Source organism: Alosa sapidissima, chromosome 20, assembly GCF_018492685.1.
Source record: "Alosa sapidissima isolate fAloSap1 chromosome 20, fAloSap1.pri, whole genome shotgun sequence".
In the NCBI taxonomy this organism is placed as follows: Eukaryota; Metazoa; Chordata; class Actinopteri; order Clupeiformes; family Clupeidae; genus Alosa; species Alosa sapidissima.
In genome coordinates, this window is record NC_055976.1 from 15,829,727 (window position 1) to 15,844,810 (window position 15,084).

Consider the following 15,084-nt stretch of genomic DNA (forward strand, 5'->3'; position numbering starts at 1 on the left):
GAGTGAGGGAAAGAGAAAGAGAGGAGAGCAGAAGGCCTGAGAAATGTGTTGAATGGTTGGAGATGACAGAGAGGAAAGATATTGCAACACAGCGCGGTGGCGTATTGCACCGCACTGCAATCGCAAAGAAAAAAGAACTTTGAGAAAAGATGTGGTTTAGAGTGTGTGAGTATTGTTAGCAGAGAAACACTGAAATACTCATTGCTATTCGATTTTTGATAGAAATTATATTTAATACTGTCCTCGTGCACCCCACAAATATACTGCAAGCAAGCTGCCATTTTGTTTCTTCTTCCTTCTCATAATTAAAAAAAAAAAAAAAAAGATTTTGACCAGTAGGGGGCAGATGGGGTGCATGGTCAAATTCAACACACCTGTCCTGAATAAGGCAAAGGTTCATTATCACAGTGTTTGAGACAAGAGCCACTCATGGAAAAAAGAATTCAAGGGGTTGTACAACACGGCTCGTTTGAGTTCAAGTGATAACACAAGTAGGAATGTCATTTGAGGGGAAAGCTTAGTTGCTGCTGATTGCTTTATGGCTTGAACATTTCCTTGACCCTCTGCACAGCATGTCCTCTGTTGTCCCTGTGCGACACCGCCAGTGATTGGTTGAGCAGCTGGCTGGACAGAACGTTCTGGTCCTCAACCTCTCTGCCCCTGTGGGGGTTCTGAGAAGACCCCATTGAGTCCAGACGAAGAACATGTTAGACAACATTTTAAGACAATATCAAACAGTGCACTAAATGAATCTCGCTGAACAAATCTCACCTGCCAGCCATCTCAAGCACTTGTCTTGCTTGGTGTCACCCTCCGGGTGGCCGGGTGAAGATGTGGACCTGGTCCAATGGCCGGACGTCAAGCTGGGGTCAGCAGGAAATAGGTCACCGTGAGCTACAGGTGTCTGGAAGTCATGGACAGCAGCACAGATACACAGAGGTAATGTGGTACCAGCATCAGTACTCACTGTATCTATGGATCACTGTAATCAGTCCAATGACTGCTGTTTATACAGTATGCTGTGTTAATTGACCCGTCAGGCATTTATAAATACTGTGTAAGGGAGAAAGACCTTTCCAGCAGGTCCTGAGAGCATATCGCATGAATTTTGTCCTCCACTGACAACACGCCTGTAATGCCTTTGAAGTTTTGGAGAAGGACGCAGATAAGGAACTTAACCCAGAGACACTCACCCCACCACCACCCCCACCACCATTTCTCACCTTAATGTGTTATTGCCGTCAGTGACCTCTGTGTCCATCATCAGTGGATTGCCATTACCCAGGGATGGCCCGTCGCTCCCATTCAAATTCTGCATCATGACCATAGCTCCGGGCACGGATCCTGCCCTGCTGAAGCAATGCTTGAGTCCAGTCACTGGCCCATCCTCCCAGCTTCTCTCCTCTCCTGCTCCCACGTTCGAGTCCAGCTGCACGGGCTTGAGCCTCGGGCAGTGCAGAAGCCGCCCGTAGGCCGAGCGGAAGTCTCGGTTGAGCGCTGCGTACAGGAAGGGGTTGAGCGCCGAGTTGGTGTAGCCGAGCCACAGCACCACCGAGTAGGCCGTGTCGCGCATGTCCTTCTGCAGCAGGCCCATGACGGTGAAGTAGGTGAAGTACGGCGTCCAGCAGACGATGAACGCGCCCACCACCACCGCCAGCGTCACCGTGGCCTTGTTCTCGCGCACGGCCACCGCCAGCACCCCCCAGTGGCCGGCCGGCGTACTGCTGCAGCCTCCAGCGCGTCGCGTGGCCACTATGCGGCGCGCCTGCGCCCGCGCGATGCGGAACACGCGGCAGTAGCTCCAGCACATGGCCAGCAGCGGCAGGTAGAAGGTGAACAGCGCGTCCACCACGGCGTACGTGGCGTTCAGGTCGAACTTGCACGTGCCGGCGCTCGCGGCGTCGGCGTCGGCGTCCGCCGCGCCCACGTTCTGGACGGTGCCGTCCCTCGTGTTCCAGCCCATGTGGATGGGCACGAAGGAGAGGCACACGGAGACCAGCCAGATGAGGGCCAGCGCCACGCCGACGCGCGCCGGCCTCAGGAGAGCCGCGTAGCGCAGCGGCGCCGTCACGGCCAGGTAGCGGTCCATGCTGATGGCCAGCAGGTTGAGGATGGACGCCGTGCTCAGCATGACGTCCAGCGAGACGTAGACATTGCAGAAGGCGGCGCCCAGCGGCCAGGCGCCCTGACGCACCTCCAGCAGCGCGGAGAACGGGAGCACCAGCGCGCCCAGCAGCAGGTCGGTGACGGCCAGCGAGACGATGAAGCAGTTGGTGACGCAGCGGAGGCGGCGCGTGGTGCACACGGCCAGGCACACCAGCACGTTGCCGCACACGGTCAGCACAATGAGCAGGGCCAGGACTGTGCCCAGCAGGATGAGGGTTAGCATGCTTCTGGGACACAGGAGTGAGGAAGTGTGTGTGTGTGTGTGTGTGTTTGTGTGTGTGTGTGTGTGTTTTTTTTTTGTGTGTGTGTGTACCTTTATGATTCACTTATATGTTTGCATTTGTATGTGTATTCGCATGAGTATATACAGTATGTGTGTCTTTAAGGTGTGAGTGTTCAGAGATCAGAGGAGAGAGTCATACTGTAAATATCGAGAGGACTCGTGGAAGTGTTGGATTTGTTCGCTTGTCCTTTTCACGTGTGGAGGAGTTACACTTTTATATTTCCTCTCTGCAGGTCAGAAGAAGGAATGGAATACTGTTGCCCATCCTCCAGCCAACAGCTGGACAGCCTACATGATCAGGTGTTTAAAGAGCTTGCACTGGGTTTGTGTCTGTTGGACACTGTCCTGGCTTTTTAGTGATGAGTGGACTATAATGTAGCCGCCATGACTTGGAAAGAGTCTCACACAGAGCCAGTGGGTGCTGGGGACTTCCTCTCCTGGCTGAAAGATTGGAGTGGGGCTCCCTCTTCTGGTGATGGACTCTCACTGCACCAGTCGAACCTGAAGAGACATCACAGAAATAGGTAAGAATTCAGTCCTGCAGCTTTCTTTAGTGGTGAGACAGCTAAGGTCACAGTGGCTTTTAATCCCCTCCGAAAAGTGCCATTCCCTTCTCAAATCCTCAGCCTATGGCAAGTCAGATCAAATAATTTGTATAATTTGCTTAATTTGCATTTACTGTATATCCTTTAGAAGAAATGGGTCATATGTACACAACTGATAAAAGTTGTATACACCTTAATGCAGCTTAAGGAGGAGCTTTAGATCATCTGTATCCAGGCCTTGATTATGAAATGCTTTCCTGTGATCAGCAAGAGATTAGTCATTTAGTCATAACAGTTTGCTGTTCTTTGAACACTGGAATGTGTGTGTGCGTGTGCCAGTGCGTGTCTGTGTGTCGGCCTGCATGTGCGTCGGTGGGGCTATTTATGTGTGCGCTACTTCAGACTGAAATGGATGTTTGGGAAAAGCTCCAGGTAACAAGACCGAGCACAGCGAGCGCTCTATGTACTCAGCCTTATCTCCTGTGTCAGCCAATCAGACCCACTTATCACCCACACCACCAATCACGGCCCTCTTATCAGAGAAAGGGGGAGGGGGGAGGGGTGCTCAAAGAAGGAAGTCTTCACATGCAATTCAACAATTCGCAAAACAAACATGCTCAATATCATCTTTGCAGAGTCGACATTTGCTTGTGACATTCTAGAAAGAGACATTTTGTCTGCCAGCCCATAATAGAAAAATGCATTTTATCTGTTGGTTCAGTTTAGCAAGTAGTGTCAGATGACCAAGCTCTGACTAAGGTGAACTCAATCTTACACGTTCAAGCGGGGTCACAGTTAAAAAGAATCAAAACCAAATAATTTTTCTCTAGTTAGTTCTCACTCAACTTGAGGTTAAGAACAGGAGGAACACAAACTTCCCATGACCCTTCCCATGGCTATCTAATGAAGGTTCCCCTTTTCGGTTCTCATAAAGTCATCATTGTGGACCGCAGATAAGACTTGGAAGGAGGAAGCTACTGTAGAACGTGAGCTGAACAAATGAACAAATGAGGTATCTGACCTCATACAAAAGTCATCAATTGCTTCAACATTTTCATGGGATGGTGGGTTTTGTGAGGCGTACAAGTTTATAGGTACCATTTCAACACCTTTGACATTCATACCTGGAAACTTTTTCCCTAAACCTGCAAGAGCACACACACACACACACACACACACACACACACACACACAAATTCTGTTTAACATTGCGGGCATTGCCCTTTAGGGCTCAGTTGTACTGGTATTTCCATGATTCATCTGAATCTGGTGAACAGATGTTTGCCACAGCATTTTAGTGACATTCAATAACTCAAGCTAATTCAACAAAACAACGTTTTTGTATGGCATCACTAGCAACTTATCTTCATGAGACCACAATCTACTGCATTTCAGAGAGTATTTAAATACTCTTCACCACATGATTAGACAATGGAACCTATGGATTCTACAAAATAATGTCACTAGTATTATTGCCAGCCTGTGCCACCCTAATTATGGACTCTGTGATTGTAATGACACCATCGTGGTATGTTGGCCTTGGCTCAGCTGGACGATGGTCACTATGCGTTTTAGCTGTAGCATCAAAGGCAGTATCATGGGAACCAATCCCACAGGCTGTAATGTTCACATTTGTGTGATGTAACGATGCTCATCCCCACTCCCCACTCTCATCCTCACAGACAGACACATCTATCTCTACAAATATGAAGTCTAATGAATCAGCACTTAATAGATATGTGACTATTCTTATGAATACATGCATGTTAACTAGGCCAAAGCCAGCCACATGTTTTTATTTTTCAAGCTCTCACTCAATCACTCACATACTGTACACACACACACACTCTCTCTCTCACACACACACACATGCACACACACACACACACACACACACACACACACACACACACACACACACACACAGACAGAGGATGGGAAAGTGATCTGGGCCAAGCCGCAGTGAGTGTGTGGGGATCCATGTAGGGCAAGCAGAGAGCAGGGGGTCTGCCCAGATATGGAAAGGGATGACAGAATGGAGCCAAGAGGCCATTTGTGTTTGACAATGTGTACAATACTCTTTGTGTGAGTGTGTGTGTGTGTGTGTGAGTGTGGTTGTTAGTTGCTGTGTGTGTGTGTGTGTGTGTGTGTGTGTGTGTGTGTCTGTGTGTATGTGTGTGAGTATGAGTGTGTGCTTTTGTGAATGCATGTGAAGATATCTGTGGGTGTGTGAGTATGTGAGTTTATGCTTTCATGTATGTGTGTATGAATGTGATTATATCTTTGTGTGTGTGTGTGTGTGTGTGTGTGTGTGTGTGTGTGTGCGCGCGCATAAATATATTTGAGTGTTGCTGCTATTGGAAGAAACTGGAATCCATGCATTTCCACTGAATTATTTTTGGAATCTGATCCCTTATCATACCTGTTCATTCTTACTCGTTGCTCGACTTATCGTGACTAAATTCAAGATGGCTGCAAACGCTAAACTTTGTGAAGATACTGTCTGTATAAATCGTCTTGTAAGTAAACTACCAGTGCTTTTTCAAAGTTCTCAATGTCTCGTTTTAAATGTCAGGGCCCTCGGAAGTCTACCAATGAAGTGTGGAGATACATTGAGCCTCGTAAATGGGTGTAAAACAGTGATTTATTTGCATGGCTAGCCCGATGCCGAAGCACCACTATTGAAAAAGCTGTTGGTAGCATCGGCTAACTAGCGCCAGATTTTGAAGTGCAGGGGACAAGCCGAGATGGGCTATGAGACATACGTTCACACTTGGTATCATGTTTCAATACACTTTAGGTCAATATCACACCGGAATTCTCCTTTAAAGTCCATAAATTGAGTTATGTGTAATAAAGTGGAATGACACAGGAAAAAAGTATTGAACACGCTTGCTGAAATTTCTTAAATACTTTGGGGAAGAGCCTTTTTTTGAAATGACAGCTTCAAGGCATTTCCTGTATGACGAAACTAATCGCAGTATTCCAGTGTGATTTTGGCCCATTTTTTTAAACAGATAGTCTTTTAATATTGAAGATTCTAGGGGTCCCTCTTGTGAATCCTGATCTTTAGTTAACTTCCTAAACTATTTAATTGGATTGAAGTCAGGGCCTTGATTTCCTTTCTCCGAGTTTCCTTTGCTGAATGCTTTGGATCATTGTCTTGCTGGAAGGTCTAGCCATGTCTCATCCTCATCATCCTGGTGAATGGCAAGATTCTCCCGGAACAAAAGGGCTCCATTCATCATTCCTTCAACTGTAAGAAGTCCGCCAGTACCATGAGATGAAAAACAGCCCCACACCATGATACCACCACCTCCAAACCTCACTGTTGGTATGGTATTTTTAGGGTGATGCACAGTGCCATTTCTCCTCCAAATATGGTGTGTAGTATGACATCCAAAAAGTTCAAATTTTGCTCTCGCCTGACCAGAATACATTCTATCAGTATTTCATAGGCTTGTCCAAATGTTGTGTAGCAAACTTTCAACGAGCTTCGACATGTTTTTCTTCAGTAATAGAGTCATGCGGGGTGAGCGTGCATAGAACCATGGCGGTGGATTGCATTACCTATGATTTTCTCTGTAATAATTGTACCTGCTGCATCCAAGTCTTTCTGGAGCTTTCTTCAAGTGGTCCTTAGCTCTTGGCCTACTCTTCTGACAATCCTTCTGACTTCCTGGTTCGAAATCTTGCAAGGAGATCCTGTGCATGGCCGGTTAATAATGATGCAGTGATGTTCCTTCCACTTGCAGATAATGGCTCCAATACTGCTTATTGAATGATTCTGAAGTTTTGAAATGCATCTGTAACCAGTTCCATTGATATGTTTTGCAACAATAAGGTTGCAAAGGTCTTGCGAGAGCTCTTTGCTTTAACCCATCATGAAATGTTTCTTGTGTGACACCTTGGTAACGAAAAACCTTTTTATAGCCCATCAGTATGTACTAAACTAGCTTATATTAATTTGCACAGATAGGAGGGATAATTACTCTCTAACTACTTATAGATTCCAGCTTGTTCCTTGCCATTCCTTGCCTTTGTGTACTGCTTTTTCTTAGCGTGTTCAATACTTTTTCCCTGTGCCATTCCACTTTTTTACTCATAACTCTACTTATGGATATTAATGTTTGGATTTTTAATATGTGTGGATTACCTAAGTTAATACTAATCTCTGGTGAAAATGTCATGCGAATAGCCTCACTGGAAGTATACTTACTGAAAAAAATGTTGACGTGTTCAATACTTATTTTCCCCGCTGTATACACGTGTACACCGAGAGACAAAGAAACTGCGGCCATAAACCACTTTAGATAAGCACAGGGAACAGCACTACACTGGACACTGCACTGGACACACACAATAGAGAGCGATGAGGCAGATGAAACAAAGACAGACAGACATACAGACAGACAGACAGACAGATAAACAGGAAGGCTTTTTGGAATCGAAATAAAACGAGACAGAGGAAGTGGGCACTATTCTGAACGCTTGTGTCTACCCGCATGACAGAATAAATGAGTGCGTGCTGAGCTCATGAGTGTACTGAAGACAGATGCACTGGACAAGAGAGAGGATCTTTGTGGTCCACGTTACGGTTGCATTATCTTGTTTGAACTTCCTGTGAAAGTGCACGCTAACTTAAGCGATGCAGCGATGCATGAGGTAAGCTGTTCTGGATGATGATGGTATATAATGTATGAATGAAATACACTATATCAGAGTATCACACATGTATGCCCATTAAGTGTGTGTGTGTGTGTGTGTGTGTGTGTGTGTGTGTTTGTGAGAAAGAGAGAAAGAAAGAGAGAGAGAAAGAGAGAGACTGCACATATGCACATACAATATGTACACACTGTCACTTACACTCAATGACCTGCTGGCCATATTTTGAAACGTTTTAGAATTCTTTTCCATTCTGTTCCTCATACACCAAATTAATAACAAATGGCATATGTTTACACAGTCACAGTCAATACACACACACACACACACACACACACACACACACACACACTGATTAAACTTGTAACAATTACTCACTTGTATGCCAACACACATGCTCACACACACACACACACACACACACACACACACACACACAGACACAGATACTCACTGACACACACTTATCATTGATGACACACATACACACAAACACAGATTAAAATGGTTTGAGAGGTGGGTGGGTGGAAGTGCTTTTAGTTAGAAGGGACATTTATGAGTATTTCTGAAGAATTTTCTGTCTCTAAAAACTGGACAGTGACTAGTGAGTTGTCCATACTATGACCTATGAACTACTTCTAGAGAATATAGACCATTTGTTAATTTGTTCCTTGTTGGTTTTGTGCAGATGGGAAAGGCTTCTGAAAAGTTTCCAGTTAATATTGCCAATAATCATTTCTCATAAATGTCTGGGATCAGATCATTTATCAGATGTGCAATCAGCCAGGGAATGTTTATAGATTGGTTGTTAGTTGCTGTGTGTGTGTGTGTGTGTGTGTGTGTGTGTGTGTGTGTGTGTGTGTGTGTGTGTGTGTGTGTGTGTGTGTGTTTGTAGATGGAATTTGTAACATGAAAGTTGTGTGTGTGTGTGTGTGAGAGAGAGAGAGAGAGTGTGTGTGTGATTGTGAGAGAGTGTGGAGTGATTGAATTATAAATCAAACTTTTGTAAAGCTATTCCAGGTCACCACAACCTTGACACAAGACACATGAAAGCTGATTGTGGCCTATTTATACTCACACTTGGACTGACACTTATCACAAGGGAGGGATGTTCTTCCTCCAATTCAGTCTCTATGGATTTGGCTCCCCCTTTTTTATAGCAAGTTTAAGGTAAACGGTCTCAGTGTATTTTCCATTTCTATTTGTTCAGTAAATGTTAAGGGTAGTTAGGGTTTAGTCTGTGTCTACGCTATATTGTCTTCACCTTCCTGGTAAAGATACAATCATCAAACAATATTTTAAACATTAAAGTATTACTGCAGAGTTGCCCTGCAGTAACCTGAAAAGTTATGGGTTCAATTCCGGCGTCCATCTTTGTGCCCTTGAGCAAGGCACTTAACCCCAAGTTGATCTAATTGACATTTGCATGTCACTTTCGATAAAACTGTCTCCTAAATGAATAAATGTATTGTATGTATGTAATGTAAAGTTGAAATGTGTCCCCTCAGTGTCTTTGGGTTACTGTGTGTGTGTGTGTGTGTGTGTGTGTGTGTGTGTGTGTGTGTGTGTGTGTGTGTGTGTGTGTGTGTGTGTGAAACCTGACCCTGAGATATGGAAGTGTGACCCAGCAGTTTATTCCTTCCTGCTGTTTCAAAAGGACATGGCTTGAAATGTCTGTGCAGAATTGTCACATTTCATCCAACCATCCACCAACCTGCACCAACAGCCGTGGGCATCAGTTTGGTTTAAAACGTGGTGGGGACATAAACATTTGCATGTAGTTTGGTTTGACAAGTGGGACATAATGTAGACACTTTACTTTAGACGTTACTTCTCACTATGATGTCTGTGCCTGTGCTGTGTAGCTTATACAAATGCACTGCATTTTGAAGCCTACTGCGGTTGTGTAAAGCAAAAAAAAGTAAAAAAACAAGCTAAAATGAGTGGAAATAACTGAAATCAGTCATTCATTTCTTTTTTTTCGGCCTACAGACATTTCGGGCAAGACGCCCCTTATTCAGCGTGATTATGGCGATTTTGCCATAATCGCCATAATCACCGTAATCACGCTGAAGAAGGGCGTCCTTTCCCCGAAACGTCCGTGGGCCGATTAAAAAAAACGTAAAAAAATAACTGAGAGTGCTATCCTTTATTCACAACGTTTATTTTGATGCTCATTTAGCACCCAGTTGGCTTATACACCAAGGTGGTGAGGGCGTTAGATAATTTATAATATCAGTTATTGAGACACATAGAGGTACCAACTCAGAGTTCCAAAGACTCATGGTAGCCAATATTTATTTTTCAGTGTAATTTTACTATGTGTACTTTTAAGCTCTTATCTTGGTCATTGTAATGGCCATCTATACTATAGTTTGATACATAATGTACACTATTTGCATTATGTCTTATGTCAACCTTTATATCAAGGGAAAATATATTTGCATTATAATTTGCATTATTTTTGTATTTTGTAATTTGCGTTATTTTTGTATTTGCAGTCATTCAAGCATGCCATATGCATGCCATGCAATATGTACAGATATAAATATCTGTTCATATTTGTGTATCTGGCAATATAAGACTCATGATGGTGGGGTACTCAATGGCTTAGGCATTTACAAAAATATATGCACTGACATAAATATTTATAATCAATAGTTTTATTCTCTGAAGTATTGCCACTGAACCATTGGATGAAGAATGTGCCTTATACTTTTCTGCATTTGTGACCCGAAGTAAGTTGTGCTTTCATATGTGCATCACAGTTGATCTTTGGGTGCTATTACATTAGAATTTCAGCTCAAAGTTGGAGACCATGTAGAAATTTGCTGCAATTTCAAAACCAGATTACTTGGTAATGGCGTACAGAGGCATGCTTTATATCCTCCTATTCGGCAAGGTCTGCTGGTTATTCTGATATACAGCTGGCCATGTGTTGAGTGAACAGTTCGTAAGACAAGACTAATGGGTGTGCAGAACTGTGTGCAGAATGTGATTACATTTCATGTAAATTCAACATTTTCATGTGAACCGTTTATCACAGTAACTAGCTGGTAATATCACTGGTGAGCGTATCTTGAGCCCTGTGCAATGGGTACTCCGCAGCAATTCAACAGAGAAGAAGGTGTGTGTATTTGGACACAATTTGCACCCATTGCTACTAATATGTTACATTACATTTATTAATTTACCAGACACTTTTCATCCAAAGTGACGTACTAATGTGACATCTACTACAAGGGACTACATTGGGGAATGTTTAGACAACAGAGCAACTTGGGGTTAAGTGCCTTGCTCAAGGGCACAAAGTTGCAACTTGGGGTTAAGTGAGCAACTTGGGGTTAAGTGCCTTGCTCAAGGGCACAACGTTGAAAGCCAGGAATTGAACCCAAAACTGTTACTGCATGCTAGCCCAGCTTCTTAACCACTAATCTACCGCCGCCCAATTAAGCGCCATGAAGAGGCTTTTTGTTAATTTTCAGTTTATTTTCAAGTGGTGGGAACAAAATTAGTCACGGCTAAAAGTACTTTGGTAGGTACTCCCTACTGTCCCCACCTAAACTGGCAGTTTGTCAAAACTGCCTCTTGAGCCCGCCTACTGCCCCTAAATCATGGAATATACCCACTTTACCCATATTAACCGTAAAAATGCAAGCAAACATTATCAAGTGCATCTGCATGTGAAACTGCATCTGCAGTTCTTATCAAATACAGTAGGACATGAACTGCCTATCTGGCTGAGAATAACATGCAAGTGAAATAAAATAAATGTCCCCGTCTCTATCTCTACATTCAATTTAATGAATGTCTCTCATTTCAATTCAGAGTTGCTTTGTTAGCCTGACTGTTTTGATTCTAAGGACAACAAATCAATTCATGAAAAAACAAGAGACATTAACTCATTGAATGCCAAGCTGTTTTCGGAAGCTTTGTCCTACAGTGCCAGCAATGTAGACCATTGTTGATGATTTTTGTACAGCCACAGCATATTCTGTGTTATAGCTATGAACACATACAATGGCTCGTTTAAAAGGTGAGACTTTAAGCTCTCAGTGGGTGCAAACCGTGTATTTTTACACGCCTGTCCAGATAAAATGTCCAGATTGTGCGTTTTCATGAGTTTTCGATCGTCATATATTTCATTTCCATTCATCACAGAGTTCCCAAAATCACATATAAGGTATGTTAGAGTGTCTAGTTTCGTAATTTAAAAAAAAAAGCTAAAAACGTAATATTACGTTTTTGGCACTCAATGAGTTAATCTGTGTTTGAGTGTCTCTATCTGTCTGATTCTCTCTCTCCCACTCTTTCCATCACAGTTTGACTTCTATCTCTCTCTTGTGCGCTCTCTCTCGCTCTCTCTATCACAGTCTCTCTCTCTCTATTACAGTCTCTCTGTCTGGATGTGTCTCTATCTCTCTCTCTGTCTATCACAACGTGGCTCTGTCTGTTTCTCTCTCTCTCATTCTCTGTGTCTGTCTCTATCTTTCTCTCTGTCTATCACAGTGTGTCCGTCTCCTCATGTGCCCTGTCCCTGTTTGTGGAGAGTTTGTGTACTCTAATGTAGTCTGATAAAGGTGGCCCTAATGTTTGGGTTGCCGGGTAACCACCCAGTCTCTGTCTAATGAGTCGCGCGCCACAAAGGCATGCTAATGAGCTGTGACTGAGAGAGAGCCTGGAGCAGTGCAGTCCTTCAGATAACCCTCTCACCATACACACATGCTCACATGCTCACATGCTCACACACACACACACATGCTCTCTCTCTCTCTCTCTCTCTCTCTCTCTCTCTCTCTCTCTCTCTCTCACTCACTCACTCACTCACACACACACACACACACACACACACACACACACACACACACATACATAGGAACACTCACACAGGAACACCCACACAGACACACAGATATATATAGACACACACACATACCACTATAAACACACACACACACACACACACACACACGCACACACACACACACACATACCACTGAAAAGAAAGAAACAGAGCAGGTCTTGGACACACACACGCTTGCACACTCAGATGCAACACATTTCTGTCTGAGTCACTAAAGAGTTACATGCATTATTCCCCTCTCTACTCAAGCAAGCATATATTCATACTTTACCAGAAGAGAAAGTATAATGAATACCATTTATGGAGAATAATGCACACCATCTGAACAGATGTTAACCAATCAGAGCTCAATACTTGAAGGATAGGTTCACATGTGAAGAATATGCTCAAATAATATAACTGAAATATCCCCAGAGGTTGTTATAGTGTTGTCAGATGCACTGTAAAATGCACTGTGGCTTGTTTTACTCATTGATTTTATGTGATCAGCAAATTAATAGTCATTAAATTCATATCTGATGGGCTGTTTTTCTTACAATACTATACTTTCTTGTATCTCACCCATCTTGGAATTCTCTCTCTCTCTCTTTCGCTATCTTTCTCTCTCACGCTCTCTCTCACACTCTCTCTCTCACACACACACATAACATTATAATCTATCAGTTTTTGCTTTTCAGCAGTGACAGACTGACTTGATGTCATATGCACCCACCCTCAGTCAATAGTCCCTGCTGTCCCTCATTAGAGGTAAACCCTCATCTCCAGCCACACCAGCATCTAATGTTCTACAGATGACTGCAACCACTTATGTATCCATAAATATTATTCCCTCACCCCTAGACTGAAGTCAGCACTTGTGTCAACACACACAAACACACACACACACACACACACACACACACACACACACACACACACACACACACACACACACACACACTAACAAACAATCACATACACACAGAATTGGAAACACACACATACACATACATACACACTGACACATAGGGTGAGAATTGCTGACACAAGCGTACACACACACACACACACACAGCACGCATGCTAAAGCTCACATATCTCACGTATGCGTATACCTCATGCCTGTCTGCTAGCACGGCAGCAGTTAGAACAGGAAACAGCACAGCTGAATTATGTCTCTCTGCATTTGAGCAGCTGTGCACTGAGATGTCAACTCCTATCGTTTCCCCAAAAAACTGGATTCATCATTATGGGAACCTTTTCTTAAAAAAGCTGCTCACTCACAAAATAAATAATTTAAGATTCCAAACAATAGGGTTATCAAAGCTCATTGAAGAGTCGAGCATACAGACCGAATTTCACATGGTATAGGAAATTAAGAGGATGAGTTCATGTCAAAAATTACTAACCGTATCCTTAATGTCAGTTGCCACAGTAAGAAGACTCTATCGACTGTGGATCACAGCCATCATCAATATTACAGAGGAAGTGAACTGTCAGTACTGTGAACTGAACAGTTCATCTGCTTGTTTATGTAATCCTATTATTGTTTTGGAGTTTTATAAATACGCCCAATACTCCGGGGTAAAGAGCTTAGTCTCCATAGGAATTCTATGTGGAGCTCAACAGTTGCAGGCAAAACTATTTTGCATTGCTTTTTTTTTTGTTGTTAGTCGTTTTCACGATGTAAATGTATGAAAAAGAGAACGTATGCTGGAGGGAAAAGAAAAAGCAAGGTTTCACTCACCTTAGATGGCCCTCTCTCCTCTCTCCTGCCCTGCTCTCTCTCTCTCTCTCTCTCCTGCCCTGCTCTCTCTCTCTCTCCTCTCTCCTGCCCTGCTCTCTCTCTCTCTCCTCTCTCCTGCCCTGCTCTCTCTCTCTCTCTCTCCTGCCCTGCTCTCTCTCTCTCTCCTCTCTCCTGCCCTGCTCTCTCTCTCTCTCTCTCTCTCTTGCTCTCTCGCTCTCTTTCTCCTTCCCTCCCTCTATCACCCCCCTCGCACTCTCTTTCCGTCTCTCTCCCTCTCTCAATTGTTCTCTCTCCTCCCCTATGTTGTGACCATGCAAAAGAGAGTAAGGACCCCATGGTCACGTGGATAAGAGTGAGTCACCTCTTTCATCGTCCCCTCTCTCTCTGTCTCACTCTTTCTCTCTCATTCTCTCTCTATCATTCTCTCTTTCTCTTTCTCTCTTCCTCTGTTATTTTCTGACTATTTCTGCCTGTGACTGTCTGTCTGTCATGCACACATACACACACACATATGGAAGCACGCATTCTTCTTCTCTAGTTCTCTTAACTAAATTTTTCTGAGCCACTAATAATGTAAAGTCAACAGAGTAAAATAAATAATTCAAATACTATGCACACAAGTTGAATCACAACAGTAGACCCACTGGGAGAATTTGATAAGAACTGTAAAACTAAATGATAAAGTGTGAACATTTCTGTGCTTATACTCAAAGGTCTTTTGTGATCGAGTGTTAGGCAAAAACACTTCATGAGTAATGCTAGAGAATTTTTCAATTATCCTTTTTTGGAAGGGGAAAGCTTGGAAGGGAAAGGGGATGTTCTTTCTCATCTGTGG

General features: G+C 43.5%; 1 protein-coding gene across 4 annotated transcripts; it reads right to left on the minus strand.

The window, feature by feature from the left end:
• Positions 1-207: 207 nt before the first annotated feature.
• On the minus strand, positions 208-14,296 carry hrh2a (histamine receptor H2a). 4 transcript variants are annotated; one of them, XM_042074119.1, is made up of 4 exons: positions 14,250-14,296; positions 1,224-2,950; positions 772-863; positions 208-671 (listed from the first exon to the last, which is right to left on the minus strand). In XM_042074119.1, the coding sequence occupies exons 2-4, from the start codon at positions 2,387-2,389 to the stop codon at positions 646-648; spliced, it is 1,284 nt and encodes a 427-aa protein (XP_041930053.1). In that variant the 5' UTR covers positions 2,390-2,950; positions 14,250-14,296; the 3' UTR covers positions 208-645. The 4 variants fall into 4 exon arrangements, with proteins under 4 accessions (XP_041930053.1, XP_041930051.1, XP_041930055.1 ...); XM_042074117.1 differs by having other exon boundaries at positions 208-680; XM_042074121.1 differs by lacking the exon at positions 208-671 and having other exon boundaries at positions 812-904.
• Positions 14,297-15,084: the final 788 nt, after the last annotated feature.